General features: G+C 37.3%; 1 protein-coding gene across 1 annotated transcript in view; it reads left to right on the top strand.

Annotated features, from left to right (window-relative positions):
- The first annotated feature begins 2,451 nt into the window (after positions 1 to 2,451).
- acap3a (ArfGAP with coiled-coil, ankyrin repeat and PH domains 3a) overlaps positions 2,452 to 23,591 on the top strand; it is a 177,660-nt gene continuing 156,520 nt past the window's right edge. Inside the window, 1 exon segment of the mRNA XM_020922243.2 lies at positions 2,452 to 2,631. Coding sequence (XP_020777902.2) covers positions 2,585 to 2,631 — 47 coding nt within the window. The 5' untranslated portion in view covers positions 2,452 to 2,584.

Raw genomic sequence — 23,591 nt, 5'->3', positions numbered from 1 at the left:
TCTCTGAGGCACAGGAGCCAGTGCAGAGACCTGAGCACAGGACTTATGTGCTCGTACTTCCTAGTTCGAGTGAGGACCCGAGCTGCAGCGTTCTGGATGTTCTGGATGTTCTGGATGTTCTGTCTCACAGCTCGTTTGGAGAGACCAGTGAGCAGAACATTACAGTATCTAACCTACTGGAGACAAACGCATGGATAAGTTTCTCCAAGTCTGATCTAGACAGTAAACCTTTGATTTTTGCTCTGTTTTTTAGATGGTAAAAGGCTGCAGATGTTATTGATTTGATGTGGCTGTTAAAGTTCAAGTCTGAGTCCATTATTACCCCGAGATTTCTTGCCTGATTTGAAGGTTTTAGAGAGAGAGACTGGAGGTGATGCTGACACTGTCACTTTGTTTCTGTGGACCAAACACTATGACTTCAGTCTTGTCAGAGTTTAGCTGGAGAAAGTTGTTTTGCATCCACACACTGATCTGTTGGATGCAGTGACCAAGTGAGTCCACTGGTCCATAGTCTCCTGCTGCCAGAGAGACGTAGATCTGAGTGTCATCTGCATAATTGTGGTAGGACACGTTATTGCTGCTTATTAACTGGCCTAATGGCAGCATGTAGAGATTGAACAACAGGGGGCCCAGGATTGACCCCTGAGGCACCCCACAGGTCAGGGCCATGTGATCTGAGACAACCTTCCCAACAGTAACCTTCCCAACAGTAACACTGTTGGGAAGGTGACTTTTAAAATGTATTCCCTTACAGATTACATACCCTAAAATGTAGTTTGTAACGGAATCCATTAATTACTTAAAGTGAGTAATGTAATCTGAATACTTTGGATTACTTGATTTGCTGTAGAGAAGCAAAGATGAGGAAATCTTCACATAAGATGTTTTGTCTGATAAAAGAAAATAAAAAGCCCAGACTTTACTTAACCATATTAAAAGTATTATTGATAGAAGATTAGGAGACACGGTCCGTGCAGCATGGTTTAGTCCTGTTAAATCCTGTTTTAGTCCTGGTTTAGACCTGGTTTTAGTCCTGATTTAGTCCTGGTTTAGTCCTGGTTTTAGTCCTGGTTTAGACCTGATTTTAGTCCTGGTTTAATCCTGGTTTAGACCTAGTTTAGACCTGGTTTAGTCCTGCTTTAGTCCTGGTTTAGATCTGGTTTTAGATCTGGTTTAGACCTGGTTTAGTGTCCTGCAATGAGTGGAATTACCGAGGAATTAAAAAAAGGGGAAAAAAAGGGAAATAGCCCAAAATGTGAACACAGGAAAATACCGCCGTGTAATCCCTTTATTTCAACTAAGTAACTGTAATCCAATTACCACTCATGGAAACAGTAACTGTAATTGAATACAGTTACTCCTAATTTGTACTCTGATTACGTAACTCCGGTACATGTAATCTGTTACTCCCAACACTGCTAAACAAGAACCTAAAACAAAAAAAAAAAAAAAAAAACTTGACAATGTATGTCTCTCTTTACTGTTGGCAGGGATCAAACTGGTCAAAAATAGTAACACCTGGGACATTTCTTGTATAAAACTGGGACAAATCACTGGTTTTGATAAATCCACTGGGACAAGGGACATAGGGCTCAAAACTTGGACTGTCCTGAGGAAATATGCACGTCTGGTCACTCTAGGCAAGCAGCAACAATGCCTAAAGTTAGCACCAGTCTCCAGGAAATGAGTGTAAATCAATGCAATCTTCCCAAATTTGCCAAAGTGTGAACACATCAACGACTAAACTAACCCAGGACTAAACTACCTGAAATACGCTCTTTCAAAACAGAAAAAGTCCAGGAAAAAAATCCAGCCCTGGTCCTTTCACCCCACTTTGAGAAGCCTTGCTCTATTTTCAAAGGAATGAGTCGGTTTTGTGCAGGAAAAGCGCTCATCTTCCAGACATTCAAATAAGCGGTAATCTGACGTCAGTTCTCCCTCGTGCAGAATACCAAACGCAAGGAGCCTTCAATTACCGTTGGAAATCACAATTATACATATTTAACTTATTATTTAGATAGCAAATTAATCGAGAGACCTGTTTATAATACGATGTTACAGGACTATCTCAAGTTAAAATGCGCTACGAGATTTTATTTGTGGATTTAGCTTGAAAATACGTCATTTTACGCATGACTTTACGGGGCAGAGACGTGGAAACTATGGTGCAAATGTAACCTAGGATTAATACAGCAAATGGATAGAATCTAATCTTATTTATATTTAATTAATATGTCTGTAATATTAGGTTACAAAGCTATGTTAAGTCCAGATGCGTAATTTGGTTTTATTTACGAATCTTTCTTGAGTACGCGGTATTTTAAATCGTTACTGACTGGTTAGCTCTAAATTCCGAGTTCGTGTGTGTCCCCTGAACGCCCCACAGAGTCTATCCTGCAGAAAGGGGCTCTCCTCTTCAGACCAGTGCTTGGAGTTGCCGGAGAGAGGAGCGCGGCACGGGCAGAGAGGACCTCGTCTTTCGCTCTTTATCGGATAACTCTTACAGCGCCACAATTTACCATTTTCTACCTTTGACATGAACGCAACATTTTAAATCGCGTTTGAGACTTTACATCTTTTCAAAATGACGGTGGATTTTGAAGACTGCATCAAGGATTCACCCCGATTTCGGTAAGAGGAGCGCGCTACTACTATCACGTTTGCAGCGGCTGTGCGTAAAACTGTTGATCCAACGAGTACGCGCCTCTAACGTGGGAGATAACGCTTCCAACTTGTCTCGTGCTCTTCAGTGTTGGTTTAATTGCTACATGTTGCACTTAAATCTCACCGGGATTAACGCCTTGATCCAGGGAACAGTGTCCATAGATTAAAATCACGTTTGTTTTATCAGATTTGATCGGTTTTGCAGATTTTTTTCCCCACACTGGCGCCAAAGCTGTCAGTTGTTAGTATTTGTCATTACTTTGGCAAAAAGGATGAGACACGCGTACGGTTACGAGCGACTGTCACATGGATTCACTGCTCCACATCAAAGTGGCGTGCACCAGTATGAATCAGACATGCGCTCTTTTATCCACATCCAAGCTAAGGCTGTTAAACTAACGTAACCTTCTCGTTATATGGTCACCAGATTGCTGTTAAGACCCACTGAATTGTATTGCCCAATAGCCAATTTCGTTTTGATTGCTTCCTTATTGGTTAAAACGGGGACAACTTGGAGATACTGATGTTTTTCCAGATGTTTGTTGGAGACATTTCTGATTCAGCCACGCACAGGCTATTCAACTGTTTCTATTGCAGCTCGTTGTATGGTGACCAGATTTGTGGACTCCCCAATGTATTCAAATCCGTTCTTTTCACGTATTTGAGGATCATTTTAGAACAGATTTATTACATGAGTGGCCATGCAGTTTAGTGAGAAGCGGATATAAATGTGATCACTTTTTCTCTTGGTTTAAATGGAGGAAACTCTGACATATTTGTTTTTTTCAGATATTCCTTGAGACAGTTTGGCAGATGCCTCAGGTGGTTGGTTTGCTGTTCACATGTCGGTTTATATCTTACAACTTTATTACCAAATGACACGGATAATAGCCAGGGTAGTGACAAAGATAGCTTCCTTTGATTTTCTGTTGGTTAAAGTGGAAATATTGGTGATTTCTCAGGTATTTGTTGGCAGATTGCTCCGTTGGTTGGTTTGGTTTTCCTGCTTTCCAAAAGGTTTGCTGTTCAATTTCCACATGTGGGCCTATATCTTAATTCAGTTCAGTTCAAGTTTATTTATATAGCACATTTAAAACTACTTCAGATGACCAAAGTGCTTCACATAAAAGTCAACATAACAAAGGAAACCGTTACATATACTTATACATATATACAGTCAGATAACATGTGAAAATTACAATAAAAACACCAAGATAACCTGACTAGACTAAATGCCAGGGAGAAGAGGTGAGTTTTCAGTTTGCTCTTAAACTGTGTTACAGACTGAGAAGATCTGACAGGAAGAGGAAATTTGTTCCACAGAAAAGCTTCTTGTCACCTCTCGTCTTGAGCCTAGTTTTGGGCACGACCAACTGGAGCTGGTCAGCTGATCTCAGGGCTCTAGGCGTAGTACTTGGCTGGACCTATAGAGCGCAAACATTTGAAAACAATTAATAGCATTTTAAACTGCACCCTATATAAGACAGGGAGCCAGTGCAGGTCACACAGCGCAGGTGTGATGTGTTAACACTGTTGCTTAAAATGAGTTCAGCCATCTCAAATATAAGACGCTGTGCATATTTTTTACCCTTTTCAAATATTAACATCGTTATTCAGTCTCTGGTCCTTTCACATTTAGACTACTGCTCTGTAATCTGGTCAAGTGCCTCAAAAAAGGATCTTGTCAAACTTCAACTAATCCAGAACAGGGCTCGTGAACAGCGGCTCGTCTGGCTCTGCGTTGCCCTTTTAGGACCAGCGTGAGTGTTGTGCATGAGAGGTTCTCCTGGTTTACTGTTGAGGACAGATTTACCTGTAGCCTTATTTTGTTTTTTAAAAATGTATGTATTTTACAAAGACCGTTGAGCCTGTTTGCACAACTACTGCCCTTTAGTGGTCGGCAGGTTTTATCACAAGACGAGCTTCACATGGACATTTTATACTTCCACTGCCCAGGACTAATGCTCTGAAAAGAACTGTTCTGTACAGAGCGATAGAGCTTTGGAACACGCTCCCCCAAACCTTAACTGTTCACAAACATAAACCAAGTTTTAAGAAAATGTTCAAGAAATATATTGGAAATTGTACATAATTATATTTAGTCATTAGTTACACATTGTAATTTATTGGATATATTATAATTGTAGTAGTGTTGCGTAGTGCAGTATACTATGGAACAGGACTGTATGAACTTATGTGTGAACTTTTTGTTATTATAATGGAAGATTTTATTGTAAATTATGCCAACTTGGACCCCAGGAAGAATAGTCTTTACCCCAGTAAAGACTAATGGGGATCCAATAAATAAATAAATAAATATCTTAGCTGTTGAATTCTAACTTTATTACAATCTAATGACATGAATAGCGCTGGGTTAAAATTTTCTATTGGTTCAGTGGTGACAACATAGAAATACTGAGTCATTTGTACTTGGCATGTCGCTCAGAAGGTTGACGGTTTGTGGGAACGCATATTGGCATGCTATTGTGTCCCTGGGCAAGGCACTTGATGGGTTTATGCAAGGATGAATGGGTTCATAGCCAAATTTCATGTATAGGAAAATGTCCTTTCAATGCTTGGAGTAAAACGCTTAAAACAGTTTTGACTAATGTTGACATCTAATTAGTTTGTGACTAACTACTAAGAACCAGTTTTGAGTGTTCTGAAATGTGATACTTATTTTAATTTGTTATTTTTCCAATTTCTTCTTAAAAATGTGAACTTTGAACTTAAAATTGTTAATTTAATCTCAATTTTTGTCAAAAAAAATCACAGATCAGTATTTTCCATTCGACCCTACCTGGAACTAATTACATAAAAATACTAGTTCTTAAGTATACAGTACAAAAACTACTGCACTACTAAGGTTACTCAAATAAATGTATTCTGATTACAGCCCTGCTCTTCCTCTAACCTCCGTACGACTTTTCTCGAATCGGTCCCTGAGGATGTCGTACGTTATTGAAGCGGTGTCACCACTCACCATCAGAGGAGTCCTTCACACGCGCACACGCACACACACACACACACACACGACACACACACACACCAAACCGAAGCGTGTGTGATGGGCGCTCATGAGGTTACATAAATAAGACAGGAATTTCAGCACCCCGCCTCCCCCTCCAAACCTCCCCCGCCTCCCTCATTCACAAACCAGCAGGGGAGCGTGAGAGGGAGCCACAACTCTCTCACTTACATTTACTTGAGTTACTTTACTAACTTGTACTTTTACTGGCACTATTCATGCCTTTATAAAGCATGAACCTAGTCTCAACATATGAACAAATAGTGATTCAGAATGAAGAATGATTCAGGTTACTTAATACACTAATTCATTCCTATTAGGTATTTACTAATCCTGAAACAATTCATAATGTGTTAAGCAAAAATATTCGTATATCGTGACTAAATGTAGTGATAAAGTATTTTTTTGGTATCTTTTAGCTCTTTTTTTGTATTGCACTATTATTCTGTTGCTTATTTAGTTGAAGGAAACTTGTTTATGCAATACACTTCCCATATTCACTGTTTTGATGATTAAATTAGATGTATTTCATATTAACTTTGCAGAAATCGTGGTTTAATAAAGAAATATTGTTGCTCAAATGTATTTGGTTCATAAAAAACAGCAATATATGACAGAGTATCATACTCACATAAATAATAACATAAATAAAATTAGAAATAAATTCTCCAAAGTGATAGCAGTTATATACAAATATAGATATATTCTAGATATTATTATATACAACTTGCTGGGAATGCCCTACATAACCTACGGTATTGAGATTTGGGGCAATACAAATCCAGTCTTTACCTTGCAAAAAAGGCAATAAGAGCGATCACATTATCAACTTATAACGAATCAACCAATGCGTTATTTATAAACCTTCAAACTTTGAAATTTTATGATTTAGTCGACCTTTATACTCTGAAAATCATGTTCAAAGTAAACAATAATCTCCTGTCAAAATCTTTACAGAACATGTTCAAAACCGAAAGAGCCAATATGAGCTGAGGTACAGCCATGTTTATCAAAAAGAAAATCAGAACAAACATTATGAAATTTTGTATAACTCTGGACAGATACATGAATTATGATACTTAGTTTGGTACTTTGTTGTACTATTTCTGATTTGTTTGTTTCCTCCTGCTGTATTTATGAAGATGAACTGGTGTTAAGATGACGCTCTGACAAAGGAATAAAGGTTAGGCATAATAATCTTAAGCTTCAGCCTACACCTTTTCGGTCTGTGTATGTTAAATATGAAAGTCTGTGAATTCATGTCAAAATATACCTGTGACCGAAATAAATAATCAAATCAAATAATAAGGTATCATGAGCCATGTATTGTGTACCGTTAAAGTGTAGTTATTATGAAGTGGTACCATTTTACTGTTAACATATTTTCTGCTTGTACTTGAGTCATTGTATTTTTATAATTACAGTTCTTGTACACTGATAGTTTATTACATTACATAATACATTTATTATTTTAGTTTTCAGATGACATGTACACAGATATTTGTAGGTAGCCGTAGCAATTTTTAATCGAGATTCAGTTATTTCTAATTGTCAGTGATTGATCATCTACAGCAAATAGTCTGTCAGTAACGGCATGGAGTTTGGAGCTTACACTTAAAAGGAAGAAATTTGACTGTTTTTGTTTTAAATAACGCTGAAGATCAATAATGCAAGGACTAAAAAGGTGCTAATTTTCTATTTTCATATCTCCCTGCTCTAACTCAGCTATAACTTTGCAGGTCACTATGCTTAAGCTGTTCCTGATCCTGAATACTTGCAGTAACAGTACTTTTAGCCCACAGTAATAGTACTTTTAGCACACTTTTCCCACCTCTGTGACATCTCTCTCTCCACCTCAGTGTGAAGCCTGTTTGTTTGCACAGATAGGATCTTCTTTCAAATCAAAGACTTGCAGGGCCTGGTTAAGCTGCTGCTGCTGCTGCTGCTGCCATGTGGGTCAGACAGAAACCTCTCCAAGCACAAAACTGCACTTCTCACTTCATAGGTTTAAAATGCAAAACAGGCTTCAAGCAAGGTACATGTTATAACAAAACTCTTTTCAGGGACTTTTGCTTCATTTCTACCAGTCAGTTGAATTATTCTAACTATCCCACCACCTCCTCGTGTTGTCAATAAACAGTTCTTTTTACTGATTAATCTTTATTGTGGCTTGTACAATCTTGAGGCTTAAAAGATGCCTTGATGAGATCACCAACGCCACTGTCGGAACTAAAATAAATAACATAAATTACAATTAGAAAAGTATAATAAATATAATAAAAGACACAAAATAAAGACATGAACAATTACAAAAACATACCTCACTGGCTGACCCATACTTGGAGGTAAAATGACCTTTTAAACATAAATTTATTCACTTTATTTTAAATTTAATTGGTTTGGTTTGCTGACACGCCACACTAAAGCGTGCGTCTCTTAACAAGGGTCAATGGAACCAGATCCAGTGGAACAAAACAACAACAGTTCCTACCCGTTCACTACCCAAATAAATAAATGCACAAAACTTTCTCTAATTCGCACATCACATATTTTTCAAGAATTATTTAAATAAAAGGTAAATTAAAATTATGGCAGTAAAAATAACTATGCAGTAATTTACACTATTCAGCTAGTATTTTCAGTGAATCACTAATTGTAAAAGCTGGGACTTGGGTTGTAGGTACCAAGAATCACCTGTAGTTTCTTTTGGTTTACCTAGAATGTTACACTTCGGCATTAAACTTCTCTATGACCATGGAGATATGGAAGTTACAGAGAGGTGTACCCACAAATAGTTTAGTCGTAAGTTTTTATTTCTACAATAAAACACAAGATGAGTTCGGTGTCATACTGTGGAACATTCCAGACAATCAAGTGGTAAACCCAAATGCTTAAAAGTTACACCTTTAACGCTTCAGAAATCTGGAAAAACAAATCTCGAAGTAAAAAATGTTTTCAGCTACACCAACAATCCCCATGTAATGCATTTGAACAGATATCCTTGTTGTTTCATTTTCAGCTTCATTTACGTTCACTAGAGCAAGGTGACAACGGTACAATTCCCTTTATCTTTACGTCGTTATTTTAAGTAATCCACACGTCGTTTTTGGAGTTTTTATATTCTGACCATTTTGTTTGAGCGAGCTGAGAGGCAGAATAAACTCGTGGTCTCGCGGCCGCTGGAGCCCATGTTGAACTGTTGGAAAAAAAAAAAAAAAAAAAAAGTGTCTCCTTTGTGAAGCTAAAAACGGAGAGTTACATAACGGAGCTGTAGGTGGATCATTGGAAGGATACAGATGATCAAGTCTTCCCACCATTTGGATTGGAATAGAGCTAAATCAGGACTAAATCAGGACCACAGTGGGATTGAAGGATTGAAACCAGGACTAAACCAAGACTCAACAAAGACTAAACGGCTGAACTAGTATTTATCCAGACCTGAACCAGGACAGTCAGAGTGAAGACCGGGCTCAGTCCTGCTTTAGTCCTGCTTTTCAGACCTTAGTTCAGTCCTGGTTCAGTCCTGGTTGAGTTCTGATTCAGTCCTCTTTCAGTTCTTTAGTCCTAGTTTTATCCTGCTTTAGTTCTGCTTTAGTCCTGGTTCAGTCCTGCTTTAGCCCTGCTTTAGCCCTGGTTTAGTCCTGCTTTAGTCCTGCTTTAGTCCTGCTTTAGTCCTGGTTCAGTCCTGGTTTAGTCCTGGTTCAGTCCTGGTTCAGTCCTGCTTTAGTCCTTCTTTAGTCCTGCTTTAGTCCTGTCTTTAGTCCTTCTTTAGTCCTGCTTTAGTCCTGCTTTAGTCCTGCTTTAGTCCTACTTTAGTCCTGGTTTAGTCCTACTTTAGTCCTTCTTTAGTCCTGTTTTAGCCCTAGTTCAGTCCTGGTTTAGTCCTACTTTAGTCCTGATTCAGTCCTTCTCTAAATATTGTCAGAGCTGGGTGTGTGTGTGAGGAGTTTGATGACATTACTGTGCTGTGTCATGTCTTTTCAGAGTCATGTGTTTGTTGATGTTTGTCTGAGCACAACACAGACGCCTCCTGCTCCCTCCACAGGCTAACGCTAACCTCCACAGGCTAATGCTAATCAAATCAAATAGTCATTTCTCTTACAAAACATGTTTGCAGACCATAGAATTATAATAAAATCTGATGGTGAATCCAAGATGACGTCGTATTGTTTTCAGTGGCCTGTGCTCGTTGGTGCATGGGTCCAAAAATAATTTTCTCTTCCGCGTGTACTTCCTTAACAGAGGCTAGCTCTTGGATCTATAATAAAAACTGGATAAGCCCCTCCCCCTCTGTCCCTGCTCCAGACCAACTCGTGGCCACACCAGGTACTGCAGCTTCCAGAAGCTCGGGCCCAGAAAGAATTCTCCCGTAGAGCACAATGTATTTTTTGGGAATTCAAACTGCCCGTGTTCGGCTGACAAGGCATCCACAACTTTCACATCGGATTTTATAGGGATTCTTTTCTATTTTCACAACATAAACTTTGAACATTTTTAAATCCCCAAAGTGCCTAAATGGGAACTTTGTAAACATTAGTCTAGCCCCGCTCTGAGCCCACACTAGCTCCACTCTAGCAGCTCTCACGCTGATTGGTCTAAACGCTCCACGCCGTGCACGTTATAGCTGTCACATGGGTGGGAGGAGCTCGCTCGTACTGAGGAAGTAAATGTGGAAGTGAAAAATGTTTTTTGGGCCCATGCGACCTTGAGCACAGGCCACTGAAAACAATACAACTCCATCTTGGGTTTATCTTCAGATTTGATTATAGTTCTGTGGGTGAGCTCCTCCCACCTGTGTGATGTCTGTAACATGCATGACGTGGAGCGTTTGGACCAATCAGAGCGAGAGCTGCTAGAGCTGAGATGGAGCAGGGCTAGGCTAAGTCTTACAAAGTTAACTTTTAGGAGCTTTGAGGATTTGAACATTTAAAAAAAGTTTATGTTATGAAAATAGAAAAAAATTACTACAAAATCCGATCTTTGTGAGAGTTGGCGATGCCCAGTTTGAATTCCCAAAAAATGCATTGCTCTCTTCTTCTTCTTTTTTCTTCTTTCTGGGCCCATATCAGTATCTGGAGCGGCCACTAGTTGGTCTGTAGCCAGAACAGAGGCGGAATGCCTTATCCAGTTTTTATTATAGATCCATGATGCAGACCCACGATCCTTAAACAAAAATTAATCTGAGGGTCACATTTAGACTTTGACAAACATTATTAATCCACAAGGGAAATTATTTGGACAGAGGAACTCACACATCACAATATAATATAATAACAAAGAGTAATAATATAAGAAGTAATAATAAACTCTGAATAAGTTATAATTATTTAAATGTATATGTACAAGTCAAAATAAAATAGAAAAATAAGTAATAAAAAATCTTATTAGGCCATAGTTTGGACACCCCTGGTCTAAACTATACATTTGGATAGATAAGATTTCTATTTCTACTATTAAAAAGACATTGCTGCTTTTTTGCAGAGGACATTCTGTTATCAAAATTACAGCAAAACTTGAAATTTGATAATTGCTCCAACTCAAATTGTGATTTTGACGTGATTGTGATTGTGTTTCATTTGATAGCCCCAGTAAATACAGAGAGAAACCAAACCAGGACCAGAGATAAAACTAAACCATGTCAACAAATCTGCAGTCTGATAGTTAAACAGCCAATTCCACCATAGATTTCTGACTCTATATGGAGTCAAGAATGTTGTGATGTCATGTGAACACAACCCATTCATCAGCCCATAGAAACTCCAGTCATGGTTTCTTTTGGCGGCGTGTTTTCTCTGCATCTTTGGCGCTGGTTCCCATGTCCTCGGTGTCCTCTAAGCCTCCTTCAGAATATGTCCATTGTCCAGAGAGACTGTTGCTTCCGCCGCTGCTCTGACTGTTTTTAGTGTCTCAGGCCTGGGACCGTCCTCCAGTCTGAGAGAGAGAGAGAGAGAGAGAGAGGAGGGAGGAGGGACAGAGGAGAGAGACGCGACCGGAGAGAGACCCATGACTTCTGAGCTGTTCATTGACTCAGAGTGAAGGATCATCGAGTTCGAATGGTCTGAGAGAGTCATTGTTCGATTTTTGCTATATTTGATCAGTCATTCATTTTTATTTCTTCTTTTCAAAAACTATTGTGAATGCAGCCTTATTTCTGTTCGTGTAAAGCAGGATGGAGGGAGGAGAGAGGAAGGGGGAGACTTAATGCTTTTTAACTGATCATTGACTCATCTGCGTCATCCAGTTTGAATGGTCTGGGAGAGTCATTTGTTCAATTTGTTCACTGTTTTGTTTAGACAAGGGTTGAGCGATATGGCAATTAAATGAATCATCAAATCTTTTTTTCTTTTCCTCATATTGGATTGATCTCAATTTTCATTTCTTCTTTTCAAAAACAGTAAATCAAAATGTCTTACACGATTGATTTCATGAACATAAACAGGACAGACTTTTCTTAATTTATGTAACGCTCTAAACCATGCTTTTGCTCAGAACTGGACTAGACTTCTTCCTTAAAAACATCCAAACTGTTCATTGATCATTAGACATGACTCAGTCTCAATCTTCATCCAAATGCGATTCATAGCATAACCTCCTATGTCCATGTCCTATAGCATAACCTCAATTTAGACCTATAATTCACATTAGGGGTGTTTCTGTTCGATTCCGTGTTGAGTTCGATTGTCACGTGTCCCCTGCTGCACACTGTGGCACTGTCACTTTAGCACTGGCAGGAAAAGGCCAAGCCTGGGGTCCTTTTTTAGATACAGAAAGTTAACAGCTCTATACAGTAGACTCACTCCTGCCATATTCTAACAGAGATGAGTGTTATCTTTCAGTCTTTCAGTTTTTATCAGAGGAGGAGTGGGGTTGCTGCTGTGTCATAAGACACAGTATTTTTTAAATGACTGCAGTCTAAATCATTAAGCCAAATATTTATTGATAGTGGCCAACTGCTATTGATCTGTTGGTGACCTATTTTTTATTTAATTTAGAAAGTTATTTATTATAAGTCATTTATTTCTGATATCTACACTAGGAACACTAAATGTTATGAATTATTCTTCATGCAAACAAAAGTTTTGAACATTAATAACAATAACTTTATTTTTTTATTCAATTTTAATAGGATATTTTGCATTTAAAGATAATAAATTATGTTAATTTAAAGAAGTGCTCAAAATCAAAGATAATCAAAAATCTGGTGTCCAAAATCGTTAGTTTGATTGAATCATGATTTAAATGAATCGTCCCATCCCTAATTCACACATTAAAAACATATTGTGCACTCACACATACCTTTTATTTCTGAGAATGTAATGGTTGAGAAAACATTTATTGCATGTTATTTGACAAAAACAACTCAACAGAATTGGAACACATTTTTCTCATGTATTGCAGTACTCGGTCACGTGACTCGGTGACGGGGGACGGATGCAGGAATCTGAAGCATCTGATGTGATGAGTCACTGTGGAAAAGTCCTAAACAAAGTGTCTTTTCACAAAACGAGTCATATCTGTGTGATCTACTGCAGGACGCTCTGATCTGATCATGGTCCAATTCAATCTAGATTTGCAAATGATTTGAATTGAATCTCACTGTCTCATGATATTTGCACTTAAAGGTACCATGTGTAACTTTCTGGATGTTTCCGTGGTGTGGTGGATACCTCTACCACCACGCCACAGTGTTAGTATTATTTTGTTTCATTTACATTTTCATTAAGTTAATTCCAATGCACATAGTTTAATTCAATTCCTTTATTTAGACTTACATTTTTGAATTTGGGTGCACATGTTTTAGAATCAGAATCAGAGTTTGTTTGTCATTTCAGCATAAAAAATACAGAGAAATGAAACACTGCATTCATGTCCAGGCCAACAGCAGCATAAATAATAATAGGAATAAATACTTTCAAATATTGTATGTCAAATACAGCCTAGTTTAGTTAATATAAGTCTGAATTATTTACTTACACTTGCTTTTTTTTTTCTAAGTTGCTAGACAAAGGATCAATAAGGAATCAATCTTTTGGCAGAGACAATCTTTGCCAAACCAGAGCTGGAGCAATATTTAGTGAGTTTATCTCATTTGTTTAAGGTTACGGTTAAGGTTAAGGTCTTGTTACTTTGAGTAAGTTAATAGTTTTAGTTATCTATTTAGTGTTCATTTTAGTTAAGCTGGGCCTGCATTGTGCGATATTTTTGATCATTTCGCTCGGCCCCAGCTCAAACTGTACGACCAAATCACAGGGTTTAAAAGTTCACAGCTGACGATTCATGTTCTCACACTATACGAACGACTTCAGCAGTGGGAAACTGTCACGAGAGGCGAACAGATTTCAAACAGGTTTGATTTTCTTGCGACCTACGATTGCCTTTCGGTAGCTGCTCGTGAGTTATTAATCGGTTCTCGTTACCCCATGTTTACTACATGAAGCACGACACATGATAAAGCCAAAAGTCTGCACTATCCCCAAAACAGTCGCACGAGTGAAAAATTGGCTCAAAAAGGGCCAAAAAAATCGCTCAGCTTTAGTCATCCTGTATTTAAACTGAACAAATCAAATAGACACAGAACAGGGATGTTTAAATACAGGAGGTCTGAAGATGTTTTGGGATCGTGCCGACTTTTGGCTTTATCATGTGTCGTGCTTCGTGTAGTAAACATGTGGTAACGAAAAACGATTAACACCTCACGACCAGCTCCCGATCTGCATTCGTAGTTCACAAGACCCAGCTTTTTGTTAAATATGATTTGCTTAATTTGAGCTTTTGTGAAATTAGAGTACCTTTTTTGAAATTTGAACTTATTTTTGTACTCTTATTATCTTTCCCTTTCTGTTTTGTGCACTGTACATGGATATAGAAAGTCAAAACCATACTTCAGAACATTTTCCACTGAGATAAGTTTTACGCCACACTGTGAAAACGCTACACCCAAAGGAACAACACTCCCAAGCAGCAAATACGAATCAGGTTTGTGGAGATGCAAGCCCTCTCACTGAAACGATACATGTTTTTCAGCGCAATAAACACACACACACAAAACATGCCTTTATTTTAGTCTTATGGCTAAAAGTTACATACTGAGGCTAAGTAAAAATCTGTAAGGCAGTTATTATTTTCTGTGTGGCTGTATGAGTCTGGTATCAAATTCACACAATACAGACTCAGCCTTATTTTTTTATATTGTATCTCAAATGCAAAAACCCAAATACAAAGCATAAAGTGTAATTCAATCATGGCTGGGATGTGTATTTTCGTGAAAGCCTCGTTGAGCTGTATGTTTTCTGGTGCAGTGGAAAGTACCATCGTTGTTTTCCCTGTTTCGTGCACATTCGAATGTTTAAAGTCAGCAGTTCTGTCTCTGTGGGGAGCGTTTTACAGCTTTAGCCCTCCTCATGTTAAACTCGAGTCTTCACGTCAGATCTGGTTTTGCGTCGCCTCAGTCTTCGGTCTCTGTGGATCTTCTGTGTCCAGCCGTGTGAAGATGTGTGTGCAGAAAAGCATGGAGGGTCCCTGGGTTACGCTCTGTGCTCATTTTCAGAAGATCTGTGCAACATATATGATCTTTTTTTTTTTCATAGTTCAGTTAAAATTTTTCAAAACAAATATCAATCTGTTTGAATTTGTTGGCCCTTCTGTGTGGAGTATTGACTGTAGATGATTTGATTAAAATACTGAAGGTCAGATGATAATAAAATGTAATTGTAGTAATGTAATTTTTTTACATTTGACAGTCATTTCATCGGTTCAGTTGTTATTTCATTTTGGTTTATAAACTGGTCTGATAAACTGATTTACTGTAAAATATTGGCACAAGACTAGGGCTTGATATCATTAAGAAGTTGCCGATACGATACATACCTCGATACATGGGCTACGATACGATACATACTGTACCTCGATATATAGGACACCATACGATACATACCTCAATACATAGGCCATGACACGATACATACCTCGATACAGTGCACTTTCGATTCGATATGATATATTTCAAATTGATTCGATACGGTTCAATAAAAAATAAAGGCGAAATCATGGCTGTGATACTAAAAGTCTTTATTAAATCAATTCTTGTACAAAGTTTATATGAAACACAAACATTTTAATCATCAAAACAGTGAAAATGTCAAATGTGTCGCATAAATGAGTTTCCTTCCACTAAACAAACAACAAAACTGTAGCTCTGTATCAAAATAATTTTGTAAAATATACCAAAAAACACTCATGGCGACAGCAACACACGATATCGATATTGTATCAGTACATTAACCAGTACGATATATTATTATTTCGATATTTTTGCACAACCCTACCCAAGACACAGCAATATTTTTGAAAACTGTCAACCTCTGATATCGGTTGATGTTGGGGATTGGCAGATACTTAAAGCCAAAGTATCACCATCGGTACTGGAACAGAAAAAGCTAAACTGGTGCACTCCTGTTTATTGTTTCTTAGTTTTTATCATATGTTGACAGTTTCAGCTGGACTTTTCTGCTTTACTCAGAATACTGTAGCCTCTGTTCATAAAAAAACTATAGTTTCATGTCAGAAGAAAATGCAACAGAATCATACCCCGATACTACTCTCTCTATAGGACGTACATATAGGACTGCATGTACCAGATAGACGGCAGGCGGCATGGGGGGCGGGGGAGGTGTTAAGTATTCAGTTCATGGTTGACCTAAAAGCCTTCATTAAGATTGCATGTTGTTTGTGTAGATTTAATGACCTTTAGCGTAGCACAGATTAAAGGCTGCTCCGCTGGCATCGCCCCGACCCACCACACAACAACTTCATTTATACTTTTACAACAAGGCGCCTCTTGAGTGAATAATGTTCTGTTCTGTTCAAAACTGATAATGCGTAATGGTAGAGCTGCAATAATTATGAAAAAAAAAAAAAAAAAAAGAAAATGAAAGAAAGGGAATTACCCAGATTTATTAAAGTACATGTGTATTTATTGCTAAAAACATATCTTGAAAAACATGCATTCTTACTGGATGTGAGCGAATTCACCTTTACAGAAATCGGACCTGTAATTTAGTCTAGTGCAGGGGTGTCCAAACTTTTTTCATCAAGGGCCACATGTCAAAACACAGATGAAGACAGTGAATAATTGAAATATGTGCATTTTTAACATGGTAGAATGAGCCATCAGGCCTCTGTTCAAACCTACAAGCTCAAAGGTACACACGAAATATTAGATATTGGCTTTATCATGGTAGATTTTTACATAACTTGCAGTAAAAAGTACTTAAGGTAATTTGGGCCAATTCACCTGGAAGCCTGAGGGCCAAGAATAATTGGGGCTAATATAAGGGCTGCATTTGGCCCACGAGCCATAGTTTGGACATGCTTGGTCTAATGTCATGTCACAATTTTCCCAGATTTATAATATGACAAATATTTTTATAGATATTTTTTTAGGTTTATTTAAAAAAAAAAGCATCCTTACTGAACTGGTTCACCTTTCCACGATACATACCTCGATACATAGGCCACGATACGATATATATCTCGTATACAGCGCACTTTTGATTCAATACGATTCATTACAATATATTTCAAATCGATTTGATACGGTTCAGTAAAAAATAAAAGCTAAATCATGGCTGTGACACTAAAAGACTTTGTTAAACCATTTCTTGTGCAAAGTTCATATGAAAGACAAACATTTTAATCATCAAAACATAAACGAGTTTCTTTCCGTCAAACAAGCAACAAAAATGTAGTGTTGTAACAAATAATTTAGTGAAATATACCAATATATACTCTTACTGATATATCGATACAGTAGCCCACAATATATATGTACTGTATCATCACATTAAATGGTACGATATATTAATATTTTGATATTTCTGCACACCCCTACACTGCACCTTTAAATAATTGTTAAAATATTTTGTCACTGCAACATTCAGTTATCAATTGTCACCATTTTTTTCCCTATAGGACAGACCCAGTTTCTGTGTATTACCTGCATCACAGATTAAACCCACCACGTTTGTATCATCCCTCTAACCCCACAACAAGTTCATTTGCTTCAGTGCGTCCTGCTTTTGATTTCATGTGTTTTAATGTTGAGTGTGAGATGATGTGAGCGCTGCAGGTGAGGAGGAGTCTGGATTATAAAGCTCTGATCAGGGATTAGCCCACTTTCCCACCAGACCCAATAAAAAGGTGTCACCTGTCTCTCCACGTGGAACTCTGTTAAATGATGTAAACTGATCTGGAAAAATGAGCTGGGCAATATTGACAAAATAATATAATATGGTTATTTTTTGGATTATCATTTAAGTGATAATCCAATCCATTCAGTGGTATGTGAATCTAGGACATGGTGACGGTCTTATTCTTGTATTGACTGATTACAATTTTCACTTTTTTGCCACTGAAAAAAAAAAGAACTCTTTTTGGTGGTTTTTTAAAGCAAATATTCAGTTCAGTTCATTCCGGAGAAAATAGGCTATTTATTTTCTCAGTTAAAAAGACCCGTTGCAGATCTGAAATTATTGGATTAAAATGTAATTATTGCACAGCGCAGAACAATAATGACAAAAATTATTATGGTGATTTTTCTTGAATCCTAAGGCCAATATTCACACAATATTTTAGCAATCCCTGAAATATACTAAAACGTGTTTGTATATTAGGGCTGTAACGATATCGAAGTCTCACGATACGATATCGTCACGGTATGAACCTCACGGTACGATATTTATTGCGATATTTTGATGCTACTTTTTCATCTTTAAATGCCTTGACAAGACTTAATCCAAAAAAACTAAGACTTAAAAGTGTTTAAAACTGTTCTTTCTTTTTTTTGTGATAATTTTTTTATCCAAGTGTTATTATTTGCAGTTATACATATTCCAGTTAGCATTGTATTTTTCCTCCCTTTTAAACCCCCATCCCCCACCCTTAAACTCCCTATTGATGGGCATCTACAGAAAACATATGTACACACACATACATACACATAAATACATATACAGAATACACACATATACATACTACATATATACAGCATCTACATTAACACACATACCCATACACACATATTATAGTATATATATTATATATACATATACATGTATATACACATTCACACACATAAAAAAGACACATGTGTAGGTTTATATTCCCTCTATACAAAACATGAGCAAATTTCCTCTGCCCAAAAGCATCAGCAGAAATTGCGTTAGTCAACTTTCTATGTATGGTACATAATAAGTATGTGTAAGAGTGTACATTCTAAGAACATATATTATAATGAAAAATCTCCAGGTAACAACTATACAATAGCTTCAGATCTCAATTTGATCAATAGATTGGACCAGCAAGACATGTTTTTGGTTTTTGCTCCATACATTTGAGCAGCAGAAAGCTCCATTTGAAAGATTTCTCTGAAAGATCGGAGCCATTCTCTCGCAGTCAGAGGTTGAACTGATTTCCACTGGCATATTACCATTTTTTGGCAGCTGTAAGACCTGCTAGTAATACACGATGGCCATTAATTGTCAGATTTACTTTGGACATGTCGTTTAGCAAAAGAAACCTCTGAGTGCAAGGTATGGTTATTCCTATTCGTTTAGACATCGTCTTTGTGACGTTTTCCCAAAATGAGAACTGTTATTTCTTCTTGTAGTCTACAGTGAAATGGAGCAAAGGATCATGGTCTATGTAGTTCCCTTTGTCTTTTTTTTTAAACTATTGCTGCACCATAACTCTTAATTTAAGCAAAGAGTCTGCTAATTCGATATATTGTGATGGTCCATGATGTTATTGTGAGAACTTTGACGATACGACATCGCGATATTTCGGTTATTGTTACATCCCTACTGTATATATCTTCGTTTAAGGTTAATTATAATGCAAAATGTAAATAGACTGTAAAACTAACCAAAAGGTGTTAGAAATATCACTTTATACTCTTGTTTGGCATGAGCAATTTGGTAAATTTTTTTGAGTTTTAACACTTGAGCAGCCTTTTAATCGGGCTATAGTTAGAATCATTATAAACAACAAACATTGACATTCAAAATTTGCATATCTTCATAATAACAACTGCAATATTATACATTTTTAATACATAATTCCCCCCTCTCCCAGTGATACTAGCACATATGTCAGTGTGATGTCTTAACTCTGCGCGTGGTACTGTTGACCCCCACATGCAGCTGCACTCCCATTAGTCCCGCTGGTTGGGTTCATCCTTTTAAAATGAAATGATCAAAGTCCATAAGATTCAGGGCTCCCCACGACTCCAGGAAGAACAGCACGAGAGCAGTGTAAAGCCCGCTATAGGATCACAAGGACTTTGAACACAACTCTTCAGACGCTATAGGAACGATGGCTGTTATCTGCTAGTATAGGGCTGCATGATTAAAAAGGGTTGCCAGATATGGAAAGAACAAAACTCATCTAATTGTCATTTTTTTTCTGTATTAGTATAGAAGTTGTGATTAGATTTGCGATATATGTTTGAAAAGTAGGATTCTGTTCAGCGGGTACAATGTAAATAACTGCAGAAGTGTTAACGTTAGAGAGAAGGAGGAAATATGAACTGATAAACCAGTGGTGGAACATAAGTAAGTAGAAGTTCTGTACTTCATGGAGATGCTGTTGCTGAAATGTCCCATAGTTTGACATTAAACATCGATCTCCGGGGAGTCAAGCAGGTAACAGTAGTTTATTGCAATACTGTGGAATATTTCAGGGAAGGCAACAAATTCTCCATGGATACAAGCAAGTGTCAGCCCCTCCATTCAAAAAAGTTACACAGTGCACCTTTAAATACATTTTAAACGGGATTTTTCCATCTGAGTAGCCAGGCTGGCGTCACCTAGTGCTTCTGCTCAATTTCATTTCTCTCCAGCGACTAGGTCAGGAATCAGAATACACTAGATGGTTCGTAAAAACCCCGGAAGTGCAAGTTCGGGCACCAGCCAATCAGTGAAGAGCCATATATTCTGTGTTCTGTGTTCCGGATGTAAAGCTGGAACAAAGAGAATGTTTGGTGAATTTTATCAAGGGGAAAGACGTTATTGTCCTTTTTCGTACGGGATTTGGGAAAAGCTTAATATACCGGTTAGACAAGCATTACATATGTCACGACCAAAGAGCAGCGATTGGTTAAATAAAAAAAAGTACCCACCTACCGTTGAGTGAACGAGTCCTAATGCTGCGAGGTCAGATGGTTTCCATGAAGTGAAACCAGCTGCTGAATCAGGCTGCCATCTGAAAGCAGCTATCTGTACTTTCTTCTCCAATACACTTTGACTGAAAAGTGAAAGTGTATATTTTTTTTACAACAGTTTGAGACCTACTGAAAAGGCTGAGGGTTTATGTTCAATCCATTTGAGTTTGAGCAAGTACATTAAATACATTTAAATGTGTAATTTAACACTTTTATGTAAGCATTTTTTTTGGTCCAGTACTTTTATTTAAGTAACAAAATTGAGTTCTTCTTCCACCACTGTGATGATCTAATACAAGAATGCCAAGTTTATAGAGGTCTGAACTACAGGTATGACAAGATAGTTCTATAAATAGACTGGATATTTTCTTGTTGACAGATACTATTCTATTATCTGAATCACTGCAGCTGTTACAATTTGGTAATTACGGTAACTGAAATAGAAACTAATAGCAGTTTCAATTTGATTCGTATTGTGCAATTCCAGTGTGAGGGTGGTGAATAATGAATCATGAGTATCCTCCGCAGAGAACACGTCTAAACATGTGCTGAAATTGTTGTTTTTTATCATAAGTTGCTTTACAAGTTTGTCCATTATTCATTCTTTCTTCACACTCACGGCTGTCCAAACACTATATGCGTACACAGGCATAGAGGTGTTTTGCCTAAGGACACAACAACAGTATGTATGACCTTAAACTGATGGACGAACACTAACTCACTAACTCCGCCCTGTGTACACAAACTAAAATGTATTTCCCCAAGTAAAAAAAAAAATAAAAAATGCAATCAGATAAAGTTAGTGGTTGTATTAAAACGATTCAATAACAGACATGCAAATATAACTACATTTTTACATTCAATCAATATATTTATCTACTTTTGAGAACAGAACATGAGTAATATCACAGTATTTTAACTTAAATGGAACCAAAAGTCATTTAAAAGAATATGGGAGCATGTGCATTGTCCATCGTTAGATTAAGAAGTTGGACTGGCCCCACAGTACGTCTCGGACCTCATCCAAATTTATACCCTTCTGTGTTTTTTATTTATTTTTATTTGTTATATTTATGTATATTTATGTTTTTATTTTTTTTTATTTTTTTGGTTTTATTGATTTAATTTATTTATTGGTTTATTTATTTCTATTCTATGATTTTGTTCTTATTTTATTTTACTGCTTTTATTATTTTAAGACTAGTATTTATTTAGTAGTTTATTTTATTGTTGTTTTTATTATGTATTTGTGCAGCACTTTGGAAACTATTTGTGAAATGTGCTATAGAAATAAAGTGGATTGGATTGGAAGAAATTGCTGATACGATACATACCACGATACGATACACATCTCGATACATAGGCCACGATACAATACATACATTGATACATAGGCCACGATACGAGACATACCTCGATACATAAGCCACGATACGATACATACCTCGATACATAAGCCACGATACGATACATACCTCGATACAGTTCACTTTCGTTTGATACGATATAATTCAAAATGATTTGACATGGTTCAATAAAAAATAAAGGCTAAATCATGGCTGTGATACTAAAAGTCTTTGTTAAATTACTTTTTGTGCAAGTTCATATGAAACACAAACATTTTAATCATTAAAACAGTGAAAATGTCAAATGTGTTGCATAAATAAGCTTTTCTTTCACTAAACAAGCAACAAATCTGTAGCAATGTAACAAAATATTTTTAGTAAAATATCCCCAAAAAATTGACGATACATCGATACAGCAGTCCCCGATATCAATACTGTATCATCACATTAAACGATACGATATAAAGATATTTCAATAGTTTTGCACACTCCTATCCACAGGTAATGATTTTCCCCAGCCCTCTCCCTCTTTCTCTTGTCCATCGGGGTAATGGATGTAGAGATGATGTCATCCCCAAAAAGCCTTGTGTCTGGAGAAGAGGGGGTGGGTGAGGGTGGGGGCTTGGGTGGAGGGGTAAGGGTGGGTCCCCGGTTTGGGTGCTGCTGGCCGCTCCTTTGACTCTATTGTAGAAAAGAGCAAAGCTGATTCACAGACTGAACACGGACAGAAGACTATTCAGTGCAATGGGACGTCCGGCGAGGGTGTCAGGAGTCATTAATTACACATGATGAAAAATGAAATGTTTTTAGAATAATCACTTTGACTAGTTAAAGGGCCTGTACATCCTTGTATTTGAGCAAAATCTAACTCATTACAGATATTTCATGAGCTACTTATACAATATATAATACTAAAGAGTGTTTGACTGTGTAAAAATAAAAAGTGCGTGTTTAGAATGTTGTTGTCAGCTTTACCGTGATGACAAAACTCCACACTTCCACTTTACACTTTGCAAATCCACTCTATATCTATAACACATTTTACAAACAAAGTAGTTTCCAAAGTGCTGCCCAGAAATCATAAAACAAACACAACAAAAAGGTAAATTGGTCACACCAGTCCTAAAACAATAAAAGCAATAAAAGCAAATAAAAGTAAAAAGCATAAAAATCATAAAATAGCAGTAAATAATAGGGATGTAACGATATCCAAGTCTTACGATACAATATCGACACGGTATAAACCTCACGGTACGATATTTATTGCGATATCATGGGAAAGCTCACGATATGTTGGGGAGGCTCAAGATTATGAATGTAACAATATCCAAACCTC

This window comes from Boleophthalmus pectinirostris, unplaced genomic scaffold (assembly GCF_026225935.1).
Source record: "Boleophthalmus pectinirostris isolate CB_2022bp ecotype Guang Dong unplaced genomic scaffold, ASM2622593v1 HiC_scaffold_8, whole genome shotgun sequence".
Taxonomy (NCBI): domain Eukaryota; kingdom Metazoa; phylum Chordata; class Actinopteri; order Gobiiformes; family Gobiidae; genus Boleophthalmus; species Boleophthalmus pectinirostris.
This window is presented reverse-complemented; position numbering and strand designations above follow the sequence as displayed.